Source organism: Carassius carassius, chromosome 35 (genome assembly GCF_963082965.1).
Source record: "Carassius carassius chromosome 35, fCarCar2.1, whole genome shotgun sequence".
In the NCBI taxonomy this organism is placed as follows: domain Eukaryota; kingdom Metazoa; phylum Chordata; class Actinopteri; order Cypriniformes; family Cyprinidae; genus Carassius; species Carassius carassius.
The window spans coordinates 4,617,677-4,636,228 of NC_081789.1; the positions used below are offsets into that span (position 1 = coordinate 4,617,677).

The 18,552-nt window shown below is 36.6% G+C and overlaps 1 protein-coding gene across 2 annotated transcripts in view; it reads left to right on the top strand.

The window, feature by feature from the left end:
- Positions 1–1,142: 1,142 nt before the first annotated feature.
- The window catches only part of plod2 (procollagen-lysine, 2-oxoglutarate 5-dioxygenase 2), a 41,198-nt gene continuing 23,788 nt past the window's right edge, over positions 1,143–18,552 (top strand). For both annotated transcript variants that reach the window (XM_059524304.1, XM_059524305.1), the window contains exons 1-3: positions 1,143–1,515; positions 16,879–16,970; positions 17,074–17,210. In XM_059524304.1, coding sequence (XP_059380287.1) covers positions 1,419–1,515; positions 16,879–16,970; positions 17,074–17,210 — 326 coding nt within the window. In that variant the 5' untranslated portion in view covers positions 1,143–1,418. The remainder of the gene's footprint in view (positions 1,516–16,878; positions 16,971–17,073; positions 17,211–18,552) is intronic.

Consider the following 18,552-nt stretch of genomic DNA (forward strand, 5'->3'; position numbering starts at 1 on the left):
TAATAATTATAGTCATAGTTATTAAATATCACAAACACATATTTGATTTTGTTTTTAAAATAAGCTGAAAACAACTGTAACCTCTTCCCTTTAGAGGACATCTCAAAAGGTGGGCTGATCTTAGCAATTTTATCCACAAAGTTTATATATATATATATTTATGTGTGTGTGTGTGTGTGTGCTCTTGTTTTTGTGACATATCAGGACACAACTCTGTATAATGACATGGGTATGACACAGATATTACAAGGAGAGGGTGACTTATGAGGACATAACCCATGTCCCCATTTTTCAAAACGCTTAAAAATCATACAGAATGAGTTTTTTTTTTTTTTTTTTTTTGAGAAAGTAAATGCACAAGTTTCCTGTGAGGGTTAGGTGTAGGGTTGGTGTAGGGCCATAGAATATACAGTTTGTACAGTAAAAAACCATTACGGCTATGGGATGTCCCCACTTTTCACAAAAACAAATGTGTGTGTGTGTGTGTGCATGTATAAACTCTTTTTGCTAAGTATGTCTAAAACACACATTTGTTTTTGTTTACTTCTGTTTACTTCCACACTTAAATAAAAATAAAAATAAAGAGCCAATGATTTATTTCGACCGTAAATGTAACCCTTTTATATTTCAATTAAAGCATTATTATATGTTTATTATTTTTTTCTCATAATGTTTCTCCCATGTTAGCTGCTCCCCACAATGTAGATGATTTCACGTTTTATGGTCTTTGTGGGGACATCTGGTGCTAACAATGTATGAAAACCCCCAACCACCACACACAGTACAGGTGTTTTTTCTTTTTTTTTATGATGATTCCCCCATTCTATTGGTAGATTGCACTAATCTTTGTTTTAGAAACAAACATACTTAGATTTATACATTTTCCTCAGTTCGTTTTCTTCAAAATATGGTCAAAGTGGTCAAAAAGTGCAATAGGTTTTAATAGACTTAATTTTAGCTAATTTTCAATTTTAGCGTGAAAGTCTCTCTCTCTCTCTCTCTCTCTCTCTCTCTCTCTCTCTCTCTCTCTCTCTCTCTCCTCTTACAGTGAAAGCAGCGCGTGAGTCTGGGTGTGAATGAGGGCGGTGCAGGGGGCATTATTTGAGCTCGTGTTTGAGGACTGCAGGAGGAGGGGTGCTCAAACACAGCTGTACTTGTTCAATCACACTCACTCCTGTCTCCCTGTCTGGGAAACATCGAGGGCACCATCACAGTCAGTTCGTTCTTAAGGGACTAATAAACACATTTATTACTACTGAATTTCACTAGAAATTACTATACTTAGGTGATCTACTAGAGAGCTTTTATTGCTGACCACGGGGGTTTCCAGGACTCCCCGCGCACTGACCAGCAGAACCACACAAAACTTCGCAAACTTTTTCGTTCCCATCGTCTCCGAGGACTTCACCAAAGCGGCGATGGAACATCCTTGGTGCTTTTACGCGTTTATTTTAACGCTGATGTCCTGTGTTCATTGTTCCCAGAGCATCGAGAGAAATAAGGCTATTCCAGCAGGTAAGAGTCCGTTACATTGGGACGCAGACTCTGCTGCGTCATTCACACTGAGCGCGGCGCGACGCGACGCAACTAGTCTAGAACGCTCACGTTATATAAAATAGCCTAATTATGAAACGGTTAACTATTTTGACGATGACACTTATGTATCTTTAATAACCCTTTAAATCATTAACCAATCAATAATTTAGCTTTCACATATATATATATAAGCTTAACATATAGAAGAAAAATAAAAATATAGAAGGAAAAAAATCCATGCTATTTCAATTTGAATGAACATTAATAATCTTTAATATTTGAAAACTAGGCTACTGTAAAATGTTACCTTTCAGTTAGGGATAGCAGAGCTACAGTCACATGGGGAAGTTGTCAGTAGGGGACATTTTAAGACATTTTTGTTTGTGTGTGAATTCTGAAAACTGAGATTCAATGTCATACTTCTGTAAAAAATATTTTCAGTAACGAGTGAACACTTCATTGACATATATGAAACAAATCGTCTGTTGGAACAAGTTTTGACTTTAATTATAATCTCTGTTGACCTTAAACAAGTTTAAGGTGTTTCTTGTGTGTTTCATAATTGTTTTACTCTATACATTTAACTGAAAAACCATAATAGGCTGTTTAATGGTAGGTTACCTCATAGAGTGTTACAATATGCATCACTCATGCAATAATGTTCATTATTTATTTAGTTAATCAGTTAGTAGCCCATACTTTAAGTCTTGTGTCTATATATATATATATATATATATATATATATATAAAAGACTTTCATAAATAATCCACTCTGGGAAATATTGACTGGAGAAAAAAAGTGTGACAACTTGCCCCGGATTCCCCTACAGTACACCTTGCTTCTTGTTGGGACGTGAGGAATGTCAGATAGACCTTTTTTCACACAGTCTTGCTGTTTGGGAACTTGTGCCTGTGAGATTTAACACTATGCTGTCCAATCTACAGTTCTTATAGTCGTGTAGTGCAATAACTAAAATGTAATAAAATTGTAATGCACACAGTTAATGCACACCCTAATGAGTTAAGCATTTCTTTGAAGCATAGAAACTTTTTTAAATTACTTTCTGGATTACATTAGGTTGTACAGTAATTTGTTTGTGATGGTAAAAACATTTACAGCCTAAAACGTGTTTATTAAATAATTAAAAGACATATGGTTTGTGAACAGTTGCTTGTGCCTTTTTAGTTACTGTACAGGGATACTGTCTGGGTCATAATTCACAATATAATCAAGCAATGCTAATTTTCATGTGTCATTTCCTTGACATCAAATGTCAGTTAGTCTCTAAGCATTACATGTAGATCAAGCTGTGACAGAACTTTATTGCAAGCTTTACTAATGAATTCCCGTCTGAGAAGAATCTTTCTAGAAAGGTCACTGGGTAAAACTTTCCAAAAGCAAAACCCCAAAGTGCAGCCATGTGTCACACTTGAGAACTGTACGACTGTGGTTTCACACAGATGGAGGGCAAAGGTGTGTATTTTGTATTTATAGGCTATCTGTGAGGCAGAAACATCTGGCGTTTAGTATAACACAACTAAAGCACTGTTTTCAAGAAGTTAATATTCTGTTTCACATTTAAAGCATTTGAAGGTGTTTCAATACAAATCAATGAGCCTTGACACCTTAAGTATCATCCATTGTCATAGCAAAAAAAAAGAAGAAGACTTTTCACACAATCTATTTTATAAATATGAAGCTTGTATTGTTCATCATGGACAGATGCCCAGTAATTTCAAAATTTCAGTATTCGGTACCGATACCAATGAAAATCCACGGTTCTCGGTACCAGTTTCGGTACCAAAAGCAAAACACAAAAATATTCTAATAAAAAAAAGAAAAAACTTTTTATCACTAAAAATAAAACCAATACCAATCTTTCATACTTATTTACAATTATGTTTAAAGTTTTTCTACAAGTGATATAATTATGAAAAACAGTAAACAAGTTTCACCCAAATTTAATTTGTCTTTTAATTAATGAAATGTAAACATTTAAATTTTAAACATGGAAAACATTTTTGTGATTTATTTATTTAAAAAATAAAGTTTTATGAATTTTTTCCACTGTAGTAGCAGTATCACATACATTGTACTAAATAATAGTAATATGTAGCACAGTGCCTTTGTGAAAAAAATGAACTTTTATTTTGACGGGCTACCTTTATTTTGACACTGGTTTTACTCAAATGAAACGGTAAAATGCTTGTGAAGTGACTCAGAACAGTTCTGGTGATGTAGTTTATGTATTTATGTCCTCATTGAGACGGCAGATGCTGAAATTACTGCAAGCGTCACGCGCTTGAGTCTATGTAGTAAACAAACCATTCATTCGTTCACACAGAGACGCGCAGAACCTGCAGGATTCATATTTCGACCAACTTTTGCGGCTTAACATTTAAAGATAATGGTCCATACGGAGATTTGATTAATTTATGCTAACTTTGACACATTCCGTGATTGTCCATATTAAAATGTAAGTTTCATTATCATGACTGGATTTTGAGATTCCGTCAGCGTTTTCTGCCTCGCGGAAATCATAGCGCTGTGTGCGTCAAGAACCGGGTTGAGCGGGTACTTGGTACCACCGGTACTTAAAGAAACCTGTTACCGTCACATTTTCATTTTTTTAGTACCGACTTGGTACCGAAGTACCGGGTCTTTTGACAACACTAATGCCCAGCATGAAATACCATTTGTGACATATTTTACTTCCATAATCAAAAACAATTTTGAGTGAAACCAGAAAGAGTGGGACTTAATTTAATCAATCAGGCTACCCAGGCTCGCTGGAAATGCGTGACACTTCCTACATTTCTGCAAAGCAAAACAACAGTTCTACATACAAATTGCTGCAGTTTCCGGTTGAAATGAACATCAGAGGCAGGAAAACTCTGACAACATTTATTCCTCTTCACACAGATTATGATTTACAAGGCCAGAGATCTATTTAAGCAAAGCCTAAGTTTCGCACAATATATTGAAGAATATTATGTTATGACCTCAAAATGATTTAAAAATGTTATACTTTTGATGTTATCATCACATATAAAGCTTCCATGTATGGTATTTCCAACACAGAAGCACTCCTGTATGAATCCTGTGAAACTATGGTTCGACAAAACACCTCAACCTGCGCTAAAACTTAAATGTTAAAATAGATAAAATAGCACAGTTGCATCAATGCTTCTGCATTTGTTAATACTGTCAGGTAGGTTTAGGGTTGGGTTTTGTGTAGGGGGTTATGTTATTTTCCAACATGATAGAACATTGACATTTAGTGACACTCCCTGAACATATGAATTCTGCATCGCAACACGTTGCTGAAGAAACCTACCTGGTCTCAAGGCAAAAACTTACCTGTACCAATAAGTACATATCACTGCAGTTTTCAAAAGAAATGAACACTAGAGGCAGTAAAACACCAACACCTTTTATTCCTTTCCACACAAATTTACAGAGTTTCAATTAATAAAGCATAATTTTTGCACAATTACTTGAAGAATATTATGTTATGACTTCAAAACTATTTTAATACGCTGGGAGATTTGAAAACTGATGCTTTTGAATTTCAGCCTCACACTTATCCATCTTCATATCTATGGGTTTTCAAATAGGTAGGTTTGTTCGGTAGCTATTGCAGTACAGAGATGTACTTGAGAGGTGAGGAGCTCCATTTCAAATCCCATGTAACTATGGTTTGACAAAATACTTCAAATCTGCATATGTATAAGTAAGTTCAAATGGCACGGCTGCATCAACAAATGTTTTTTTTTTTTTTTTATATATCAGTTTTGCAGGTTTAGGGTTGGGTTTTGTATAGGGCATATTTCCAACACAATAGAGCATTAACTTTTAGTGACACTTCCCGGATATTTTACTTCTGACACAATACATACCAGAAGCCAGGTAATAAAAATACAGCAATCATACCTATATCAATGTAATAAAAACTTGCCAGGGTTCATGTATTGAACCCGTGTTTTAGTGCCACTCAGTGGACATTTCTCTTTGAAACTATGGCGAAACGTGCAGTAAGTTATGTAAAAACGGTGTTGCAGAAAAGTACCCAGAGGCACGTATTTTTATGAGACCAGGTTGGAAAAAATGCAATAAAAACACTACAACATGCATCGGTACCTACATAATAAAAATGTGGTCACAGTCATGCAATGAACACATTTTAGGACCAGTAACTGGACATTGCACTTTAAAACTATCGCAAAAAATGCAGCAATGTATGTAATATCGTAATACACGTATTTCCAATGAGCATGGACTGTGATCTGAAATTGGATTGGATTGACAATTAGAGGGGTGTGGCTGAAAAATAAGAGGGCTTGATGACATCAGACAAAAGGTAAGTTGTTTTAGAAATGTAGCACGTTTACAAAAATTTACATTTTGATTTGGTATTACGTCCACTGATGAATCACAAGAAATAACACTATCTTTTATGTTGACTTTAAACTCTACCACGTAGCATACGCTGTCGATTAAACCACTGACACATACCGGTCTCAAGAAATGCGGCTGTAATGTCCAAATTTAAGGTGCAGAGCAGATTAAAATCTAAATGGGTTTCTTAATTGACCCTGATTTGAGGTTTGGTGTACCTTTGTGCACAGTAATTAAGCTAGAGTCATTAACAGTTGGTATCTAGATGATGCATGCTGTCCTGAACACAGGGGAAGCTATAGAAAGAAAAATACATGCCTTTATGTAGACAGAAAGGGAGTAAACGGCACAGGAAATGTCTGGCGTTTGCGGCATGACATCACCCAGTCTTTAAACCTATCCGTCAGCCCGAATATCCTAGAAACTGAAGTGTTTAAATGTGAACAATCTGCCTCGTGTCTCTTGAGGTCGTCTCTACTCAAATGCCTGTGGGAGACCTATCACCTCCTGTGAGTTTTCAATGTCCACCCACGTTTAGACTTGTGTGAACCCTTCACAATGAAACATTGGCCTGTGAGTTGAACTGCAGTTTAAGATTTACGACTTCCGAGTCCCAGTAAAAGAGAACATATATGCTTGTCTATAGTGTTGACTGCTGGACCTGGCAGCCCTAGACTGTAATTGGCCTTGTGCAACATGGTGTCAGTCAACCGCACACTTGATTAAAGAAGTCTGTTTTATATAAGCAATTTAGATGGATGTCGGCTGTGTTTGTCAAACCGTTAAATAGTTATCCGAGCCAAAAGACAAAAAGACAAAAGTACAGTTGTGTAGTCACATCAAAACTTTGTGCCACAACCCTTTGTTCTCTAGCCTGTGGTTTTACTTATTCTCTAATCAAGTTAAATAACAAGGCGACAGAGCGAACTTATCATCCATAGTGGTTCTCACTTAGTCCTTCTCTTAAAAACTGATCACTTATAACACACACTATGTGGTGATGACGTAGAAGGACTATTTGAGAAACACTGTGGATGAGTTCACTCTGACGCCTTTTTATTATTTCCATGCACACCGCACTATAATGTGATGCATGCAAAATACATAGTTTTTGCATATTAAGGTATTTCATTGCCCTTTAATAAGTAATCTGAATGGCCTATATATGTGCAATATTTTAAAAGAGTCCTCACTAACTGAGTTTAACGCCACAGTTATGTTAGAAAGCATCTCATTCTTGTTTCTGATGTGGTGCGTCGGTCTCGCCATGGGGAGCACGGTCCGGAGCGCTGTATGACTAAAGCATCAGTTCAATTCAACTTTAATGCAAATATATGAACTTACCTGTTTGGAATACTTTATATTTAAAGTGTTAGTTCTTGTCCAATATTAGTGTTAAACTGTTGGACTTTAAATTAAATCTACTATTGATTTTCACCATTGACTGATTTTGCAGAACATTTAGATTAATAACTTCTGTGCTCAGATGCGGCAAATTTGTCACAGGACACATGACCGCTGCTTCTGACTATATATGAACTAGCAGTTTTAAATACAGTATTTTTATATTTAACGTTAGTTTATCAGTATGCCTGAAAGTATATTTTTTCGCTTATTGGTGATGGGCTCTATCTCGTGCACCTGCGCGGTTTAAAACACCAAATAGTTATTCCATGACAAGATAAAAGCGTCTTTCTCTTGCTCTACCCATGTATGATAATATACTGTATCGTCGATCTCACGGGCTGACGATATGACGATCTGAAAATTGACCATATCGCCCAACACTAATGTACATCACCTTAATTAGCCATCCAATTTAAGGTATCATTCATATCTGTACCGTGTGGTCCGGGACGAGTTGCTGGTCAAAACTTGGCAAAACCCATGGCGATGTGAATTCACTTCTGGGAATTTTCAGTCAACGGAAAAGTTGAGGAAAGCTCAGTTGTATGCAAATGAGGATCTGGACAACAGCAAATTTCTGTGATGTACATGACATGTGTAATGTTAATACTCATGTATATTTCGTTCATTTTTTCAAATATAACACTTGAACACTCTTTTATGTCTGATCTAAAACCCAACTGTCCTCATGTTTTGCCACAAATAGCAATCACGAGTAAATTTGCTTTCATCTTTGCAGGACTGTAATATGAAGAGTGTACAAAGTAACAGATCTGTAGCAATAGCAGGAAGGTGCATAGCCAATATAAACACACAGATATCTATTTGTATATTATGCAATCCATGACTAAACTTGCGTCATCGTTTTCAAAAGCCTCAGTTTTCACAGTCCACACTACAACATGAAAACTGTGTTTTCAAATGTTTCCGCTTTGGAGAGCATTTTCAAAATGCTCAGATTTCCTTGATTAAAAATGCTGTCTCAGTGTGGATGGAAGGCCAAAAGGGAGAGAAAAAAAGATGCGTTTTCAAACGAAAACATATTAGTGTGGACAAGGGACATAATCCCACTATCATCTGCCTCCACCTATCTCCATCTATGTTGTGCCTCTCCCCAGGTGAGGTGCCTTTCTGCCAGCTCTGATGTCACTTTCCTGCTCCAGGTGATCTTTGGTCTTCCTTGTCTTCTCTTACCATGTGGTGTCTAAGTGCCACTTTCATAATATGGTGCTGGTCCATTATTAATACATGTCCAAGCCATATCATCCATATGCGCTTGAGCTCAACCGCCACACTTTGACACTTTGTTCTTCTGTATAGCTCTACTTTTGAAATTCTCTCGGGACAGAAAATACCACATGTTGTTTTCTCAAGCAAGAGTTTTAAGAGATCTGCTTGAAGCAGATCGCTGTTCCTATGCCTGTACCAAACTGTAACCAGCAACAGCCACTATTACGAGAAAAACCATGTCGTTTTTAGGTTAGCATCCTGTGTCATTACATACTGTTTTTGGTTGGTATAGATGTCTTTGGTCGGAGTTGTGCTTATATTTCACTCGATCCTGGCCAGGTGGGTCCACATGTTTGGTTGAGATGACAGCATTCACACATATAAGTGTACATTACTAACAGAATAATCACACCAGAGTTTGTTTTAATCAAACCAAACGTGCGAAATCTAAATAAAGTTTAAGAATATCCAACAGTGATAGCTTACCATTGTTTTTCATATCCTTATTCAACCCCTATAATTGTGTGCGGTCTCCAAAACAGGTTACGAGGATTTCCAGAATCAGACTGAAGCTGTTCTTGAGTTTGGCTTTGGCATTCCAACTCCAAGTCAACTCTCAACTCTGCTCAGCACAGGAAGTGACTACAGTAATTGAAAGCATTAGATGACGGCAGGCACAGTTTTGGTGATGTCAACCCAGTGACCCCCTTTTATTTATTTGTTCTTCAAACTTGTGATTGTTTTTCCAGCCAAGGGGAAATAAATAAGAGTTACTGGTAAGTTAAATCCTCAACTGAACTATTGTGGCCAAGCCCATGTTAAACCAGATGCTTATGACATCATGCAATGTTCCATTCTAGAGGCATTTACAGCTGCACTAGAGGGGAGTAATCGACACACAACCCCTCTTGCTAGTGTACTGCTAGATTCGCTGCTTATAGACACAGGGGCATGTTTAAACAATCAAGGAAATTTCCGAGCCCTAAGAGAAAAAGCTTTTCTATTTTAGTTGCGGACAGCTGAAATAATGTCTGACTACAATAGCCCCACCACCCTTTTCCCCTCAGTTTGTTCTGTGCACAGCCTTCAAATTTGGTTTCTGGTCCCTAAATGATAACACATTTGCCAGTCACCTGGCTTCAGGCAGAAATATTTAGAAAGGGTAATGGAATATCTGCATGTCTGTGTTTACATACAAGTATCTCGTTGTCGAATCCCAGCTATCTGTGGTTACATGAATTCTTCCGATCTGACATCAGCCTTTGTTTTCTCAGTGTAATGAGGCATAAGTCTGAGCTCTAAATATTTGTGTGTATATATGTTCTGGCAGTTGATTTTGGTGATTTTGGTTGGGATTGTGTTAACACGTACATGTTAAGCGGGCAGAACAGGGTATTCCCTACACCAATTCGGAAGTGCTGGTCGGCTGGAGAAACACAGTGACATACTTACGGTATGAATGAATGGGCACTGTGGTAGAGTCTGGCTTTTGAGGGATCAGACCGCCTAATGAGGTCAGTTATGTGACTCAGTAGAGTTTTCATGCTTCCCAGAACTGCCTTAAGTGAGAACGCCTCTTTTACTATCTGTCTTATTTGCTGCTGTTACTCGGTCTACTTGTTTAAACTGACTTGGTTTGAAATAGATTTAGTTGATGTTTTAGGTTTGGCTTAATTAAAAAAAAAAAAATTACAAATCCTCAACTGTTATTATAACTATTATTGCACCATCCTATTGCACCATCTTGAGCACAAATTTGACTTACTGCACTACAAAGTCAAATTTTGTGCTCAGGATGGTGCAATAATAGTTATAATAACAGTTGAGTATTTGTATTTTTTTTGTAATATATATATATATATATATATATATGTGTGTGTGTGTGACCCTGGAACACAAAACCAGTCTTAAGTTGCTGGGGTATATTTTTAGCAATAGCCAAAAAAAAAAAAAATGGGTCAGAATTATCAATTGTTATTTTATGCCAAAAATCATTATTAAGTAAAGATCATGTTCCATGAAGATATTTTGTCAATTTCATAGTGTAAATAAATCAAAATGTTTTTTTTTTTATTAGTAATTACATTGCCAAGAACTATATTTGGACAACTTAAAAGGCGATTTTCTCAATATTTAGATTTTTTTTTTAACACTCAGATTCCAGATTTTCAAGTTGTATCTCAATCATGTCCAAACCTAATAATAAACCACAATACATCAATAAATCAATCGAAAGCTTATTTATTCAGCTTTCACATGATGTATAAATCTTAATTTCGAAAAAGTTACACTTAAAACTGGTTTTGTGGTCCAGGGTCACACACACACACACACACACACACACACACACACACACACAATATTAACTTTTAAACAATAATAATAACATGTCAATTTAAAGGCCTGTTCTTCTGCAATAAATGCTAAAATTCCAGTCCTGAGACCTTTTTGAATGTAAAATTTTCCCTGCAATGTAATAACTTCAAATCAAAATTAGATTTGTTTAATTAACTTTTATTTAGGTGTATATGATAGTAGTTTTCCGCAATCATTTGCATGACTGTACTTATCTTGGAATTAAGCCTAAGCAGACACTGGGACTCATTGAAAAATGCTCATGCTCATTGAAAAAAACAATATATATAAAATACACACACACACTCACAAAGACAAATCTGCACTATTTGGCCATGTGTTGGCCATGTGTATTTTGTGACATTTTATATTGTTTACAGTATCAGCAGTTCATTAAATTATGATGAAACAATGGAGAAAAACATCATAAATGTGTAGAAGCACTGGGTAGTCAAGAATTCTACATTTTAAAGAGCCACTTTAATTGCCTGCATTTTAATTGTGGAGTGATGTTCCACAGTCCCAGATAAAGAAGTAGCCTGCATTATTCTCCACAATCAAGCAATCAAAACTAAGCTTAACAGATGGGAAATGACACTATGCGGACAGTAATTTATTTATTCTTTACAGGATGCTATTAGTAAGTACAATTCATTCTTAGTTCATTCCCCAGTATGATTTACCCACCTGATGTATGTTGATTCTCCAGAGCCAACCAAAAAAAAGTGTGAAAGGCCATGTTATTGTAGGCTGAGAGCTTTCTTAAACACACTCTGTCTCTAGAGCCCCAAGCATTACTTGGAAGATAAGCTGAGGGGGCCACAGAGTAAACAAAATGTGTTCTCTAGTTTCCCAGTCATATCGTTGAGAAAACAGTTTCTTTAAGGGGGAGTCTTTCTCTTTTTCTTTGACTCTGAGTCTCCCACTGAAACTTGAGTGTTCTGTGTGGTAGAAGTTCTGAGTGTATCACGGTGGCCTTCTAGTGCAGTGTGAGAGTTTATAGAGACGGCCCTGACTGTGCGCAAGGAACACTTTTAAAGCACCACTCTGAGAAAAGAAACAGCTTGCCTGTCAGAAGCAGCATTCCTCTGGACCTCAGCAGTTCACACCGATCTGTCAAACACTGTCTCCTCAGGTAGGCCCAGCCTATGTGGTACATACAAAATAGCCATCTTTTAATAGTCCAAACAGCTTTTTTTCCCACAATTTTTTGCTTCAGCTCTAAAAACAGTGTTCCATACATCAAGGGGCGGAAAATTAAATTCTTCAGAGTATTGGACACTGACCTCTCTGTCTACACTGAATGTCTGCTTGCACTACTTTAAGCACAATCTGTAGACTCCATTAACACACATTATTGCCCTATAGGGTGCACACTCCCATAATATGATTACTCTGGTTTTGTAATTCTTTCTGTTTTACATGTAGTCTACATGAATCAAAGAAAATGCATCCTAACAGAGTGCTTTTTCACAGTTGCTTAACATTATTACATGCTGTGCAGTAGCATGGTTTCTGTCTTTGAGAAGATATTTTAGAACCACTAATCATGTCTTCCTCAGTTCCTGTGAAGCTTACTTTCACTATATGGCAGATATTAAAGACCCATCAAGAGATATTAATCATTATTTACAATTTTAAAAGCTTTTGAGAGAAAAATAGGAGAAACAGCTTATTATCTTATTATCTCATAAGTTAGAAATTATATTTGGGGATGTGAAACCCCTGACAATAGAAGTATGGTCACATTACACAAATGGGCAAAAAAGATCAATTGTCTATTGCCAATAGTTTAGTAATTTATGAAGCACAGTTCACAGAGGTCACTTTCAAACCAAGCAGATTTCTGCTGCTTACAGTGACATGACTAATGCAGAATATGCACGGGGACATCTTCCACTCTCAAGAAAAATTGCCATCACACGAATTTCCATCCAAATGACTCAATTTTGACTGTAAAAATTTGCCAAGTAACAGTTAATGTGACCATACTTTAAGTATTGTACATGAAACTCCCCATTAATGATGTTTTTTCTAAGTGATCAAACGTTTTATTTTTACATGACTAGTAAGTAACCATCCAGAACCACTCAGAAATGCCCTATACCAGAACCAAGGATCCACCTAGAACACCCTATTAGCAACTAGAAGACCTGAGCAATCACCTTTCAACCCCCCAAAAAACAACAAGAACAACTTTGAAACCACATATCAATGCAAAGACCTCTCTACAACAGCAGGAGAAATGGCACAAGACATAAGACAAATCTTCTTGGCAAATCCTGTATTTGAGCTGAGTGGAATGTCTAAGTCACCTGCTGATCTTCACATCATTGCAGACGGTGCCGTTCGACCATCACAGCATGAGTTGTGCATCATCACATACAGTACTTGTGTGTATATTTGTAGCCATAGCAACTGATTCTCTCTAAGTTTGGTATCCTGGATCCAGCTCTCAATCTCTGTAGCACAGCACAAAAGACTACAGTGCCTAGAGTAAGGTTTACAGTTTTTTGCTGTTATCTTAATATCTCAAGCAAAGTTTAGGTTATTTGTGGGTCAAACAAATTAGTGGGTTTTTTTGTTGGCCTTAAGGGAAGACTAAAGAGAGAGAATTTAACATCCACCCCCTGATTGCCCACACTCATCCATTATGCAAATGTTTCAAGACATGTTGGGTAATAGTCTCCAAATTCTGCAAAAGAGTGGCTTTTTAGATTTTATAGCCATGATTGAATAGAGTCAGATGGATATTATGTTGTGATTGATTATACACTGGAATGGATTAGTGTGAAACTTTATTATAAGTACAAGGAGAAAATATTGAAAGAATCATGCCAGCTGCAGAATCACCAGTCCCGAGGTGTAATAAATTCATGATTGGCAAAGAATGGTGTATGTAAAAGAAAAAAACATTGGCGTGTTCTGGAAATAATGACATCTGGATGTTGGTTCTGACCAAGAAACATCTTGTTCAAACATGCAACCATTGATTTATCTGAGATTTATCCTACAGATCCCAGAGGAAAATGGAAAAAGGTTTGCTCTCTCAAAGCCTTAAAAATGCCATGAAGATCTTAGTTATGTTTCATTCAAGTATCAGTATTGTCTAAGATAATTCTTCTTAAACCCCATAAGAGAAATAAAACAGATACAAATTAGACACTTTTTGGGATAAAGGAAGAATATGGAGCTAAATAATAATAATAATGTGACTAACATAGCCAAGATTATTTGGTTTTGCAAGAATTTAATAAGAAATGTTTGAGTTAATATTGAGATATTTTAATAGAAAGATCAATTTTGAGTTTACTGGGGTCTTGAGCAAGTCACCATTCGATCACTATTTAATTGCTGTTAGAGAAATAACTAAGATAAAGAGATTTTTTTTCTTGCTTATGGGATTTTACAATGATTAAAGACACTTCAGATTTTCTTTACAATGACCCGTGATGTAACCATTGAAAAAGAACTAGATGAAGCCTTGCAGATATCACATTTCAGAGTAGCGGTCCAGACACATCATTGTTTGGATTCCCCAGATGTTATTTTAAACCCAACCTGCTCACAGAAAGGGGCTTTCTCAGACAACAAGGCTCAATGAAACCTGAGCATTTATAGGATGCCGTGTGCATGTACACATGTCATGACCGGCATGACTCTCTAGCGGCCTTCTGTTGAATATAACATTATGGTCTAAGCATCCAGATGTGCAGATTATACATTTACAGCATGTTACAGAACAGCCTGAGAGGAACCAGGGCCTTTTTGTCTGGAACGTAGACAAAAATCAGATGGATTGCAATGAAACACAATAAAGTCTCCAAGGGTTTCAGGCTTTTCTTAAGAAGTCCTCACCCATTGTAATGTGTTCAGACGAATTATGATTCATTTTCTGGCCCTTTTCTTATACATTGGCTCATATTGTATATATGCTTCCATGGAAGCCTTGCAGTTTTTTCAAATTTTTTAGTGCAGACTGTGGAGGTAATTCAGTCAGTCAGAAGGTGCTGGACCCCTTAAAAGTAAATGGCCTGGTCAGTGCTGATAGCCTTGTGGACAATGCACAGATATATAGAGCTGTTGTGCTTTGGGCGTCCTGAGTTTGAGTTCCAGCTTATGGACCTTTACCATTGTTGTCCCCCATATCTCTCCCACTTTGCTTACTGTCTAGCAAATAAATCTTAAAAAAAGTATAAGTCAGTTTTGATTTTTTTAAGCCGATCATTTGCGTTATAATGCTAGTGATTTATCATAGTGCAAACATATGACTATTGAATGCTGATAAGACCTTAGAGCCACAGAATTCAAGCCAAAGGAAACAGGGACTATGGAAAAAACTCCCTAAAATTGTTTGGTAAGGTGAAGAAAAAACATTGCAACAGAATGCAGCACAATCATTCAAGTGTTGATGTTCCAACTTCAATAAATGGGCTGGTTTAAACCTATAACCCTAAAATTTTCTCATGGGATCGAAAATACAGTATTTTCAGTAAGCTATTTTCTTTAAGCGTGAAAATCTTTGTGGTTTTTAAGTTAGTGTAAGCATGAAGTTGAAGCTGAGTTTACTTCAGTATTCTGATGTATTTCCAAGTGAAACAGAATATTCAATGAGAAGAAACAAAGGGCAGGGGGATTGATTTTTGTGCACCTCCTCACTATTTCTTGCTCACACAGACCGACGGTTGGACAGAGGGGTAAGGGTGTTCTGTCTAAGAAATCAAATTGTAATTAGGCTTTTTTATTATTATTTGTTAACACAATATTTCCATTCTTGGCTCAGAAAATACAGAGTTCTAGCACTTTATTCTGAAATGGTTTAGTTGCCATTTCATGAGGTGAGAAATCCTGTTGCCCCCGCCATAACTCCCCATTTTATTGCTGAATGTGTAATAATGTGTTCCATTCCAAAATGAATAAGGCAAAGACGCTGACCTTCCCATTCAACCCAATTTCCACCAGAGATATTTAGAAACCTTCCCACGTTGTTCCTACCATAGATAAAACAAGTTTCAGTGTTTACTTTGTGAGTGGTAAAATAGTTTCTTCTAACCCAGTTTAGTGGGCAAAGATCACCTAAATCACCTGAAAGGCAAATATCGTGTGACAAATCACTCTGATGCCTCTGGAATTTACTTTTACATGTAGATCAAAGCATTTTTCTGAAGGCCACAGCATCATATGCAAAATCAATTGAGGATTTATTCTACATGCTTGCCATTTGTTTGCATTCTTTCAATTGTAAAACCTACACTGTGTTAAGAGAGTTAGAGGATGAACACGCATCCTGATATTTTATTTTTTTCTTAAGTTTACTTAAGATTTCTCTGGGGCTGATTTCCAAACCCTAGTAATGACGAATGACTGAAGTTACCCAGCCCTTCACACCCCAATCTGTAATTTATTTTCCCACACTGCTCTACTAGAGGGTCTGTACCTGCTCACTGGCATGTCCAGCGGAAATGTAGTTGCCGCTTGCGAAACTAAGACCCTCTTCTGCTCACTAACCATCAGCACCACTGTTACCACCATCATATGTAACACTACTACTCAATATATGTCCAGCCAAAACCATTTCAAATCATGGTGATTTTAACTTTACTGTGCATTTATTCTCACAAGAGGAAGGGATGAACTTTTGGGATTCAGTTTTGTGAGTGTTGACATAGGTTTGAGGTTTGGTTTGGAGTAATAAGATACCCTCTACTTCATACTGTAGGCCAAAGGGGACGTATATATTTTGGTAAAGAGGCTCTTTAGGGAATGGCAGGGTTTTGGTCAACTTAAAGAATCCTAGATATCTTAAGATTTTTGAGGAATACAGTCTAGGAATAGTAGTGTTTCTACACTTCCACCCCCCACACTTAGAAAAAGGTCATACTGTTTTATTTTGCTAGATGTCCTTTTTTTTCTAACATAAACTTTTTATTTCTCAATTTTCTTGTCACCAGAAAAACTGCTTGTACTTACTGTTGCAACACAGGAGACTGATGGCTTCCACCGCTTCATGCAGTCAGCAAACTACTTCAAATTCAATGTGAAGGTAAGGTCACACTCTCTTCTCACTAGGTAGATGCTTCATTTCTTCAAGCTTTATGTAGTATGTTGATTGAGATGCTGTTTGAACTGATATATACTGAACACAGGTGCTGGGGATGGGAGAGGAGTGGAAGGGGGGGGGTGTGGGTCGATCCATTGGTGGAGGTCAGAAGGTTCGACTACTAAAGGAAGCCATGGAGTCTCTGGCTGACCAAGAGGACTTGGTGATCTTATTTGTGGACAGGTAATGTGCTTGGCAAGGGTCTTTTGGGGGGTAATATTAACTGGACATATTGTAATAATATTAACTGGCCATAAAGCTGGTTTCTTTTAACAGTTTAATGGGTTTCTAGAGGTTTAAGAAACTTTTCAGATGGTTAGGTTCTCAGAGTCCAACCATGTGTAAATTATTAAAATTACATCATGAAGCACTTTTTTTTTTCTCAGGATGCTCAGCCAATAATTCATGTCCTACTTTATATAAGGTACTTTACTATGTGATAAAATGCACTTATTGGGTACATAGTTTTTTTTTTGTTTTGTTTTTTTACATATATTTACTTTTACAATGAATTACATCTGTTATTAATTTATGTAATTACATGTATAGTTACACTCTGTACCCATCTTTTACACCTTAACCCACCCTTAAACCTAACCATACCACAAACCTTTCCCTAACCTTACCCTTGTCCCGCCTCAATATCAGCAAAAGCATTTTGCAATACAACATAACCACAGTAAGTTCACTGTGCATATTTTATGTAAGTACATAGTAGTTACAGCCACATAATATAAAATGGGACACGATTTAATTTGTGAAAATCCCCTTAAATAGCATCAGATTGACTGTACTGTAAAAATAGTGGTCCACATACACGAGAGAAAAATAACCATTATGCATTTCTCTATATGGGGACTAGGTGTGAATAGACTAATTTGCTACAAAATACTTTTTGGTAATGACCTGCAATTCTATAGTATATATAGTTTAGATATATAGTTAAAATGACTGGCTAAATGCATAGCTTTGTGCAATATAAATCAACTATAACAAATGTGCCGTGGGTTTAAATGCATGACAATTTTTTAACAGCCTCGGTGGGAGAAATCTTACAAATTGTTTGTTCAACAATTTTGTAGACCTACCTTTATAACCACCGCTCTTGCTGAAATAGTGGCTTTTCACTCAATTTATGCTAATCAACCATAATAAATGGCCTGTTATTTAACTTCATCATTCAAGGGAAAATATGGCATGTCAATTTATAATGAAAGTGTTTGCGAGAGGGTTTCTTTGTCATGCAGGTCTAGGTGTGTTCTACAGAAATGAGTGATTATTATGACCACAAAGTAGAAAAAAAGATTAGTGTTTGAAGTTAACTTCACACGTACCTATCACATACAGTGCTGTTTTATCAAGGGGTCATTTATATAAAACACCTCAAATCTAATCAAAACCTCATTGCAGAACTATCTAAAATATGAAGGAGCTATTTATACACACCCATATCTAGAATTACACATGTGTAGGTCCTAAACAGCTTAGAGTTCAGAAAGTTCAGAATACAGAAAGTTCAGAATAA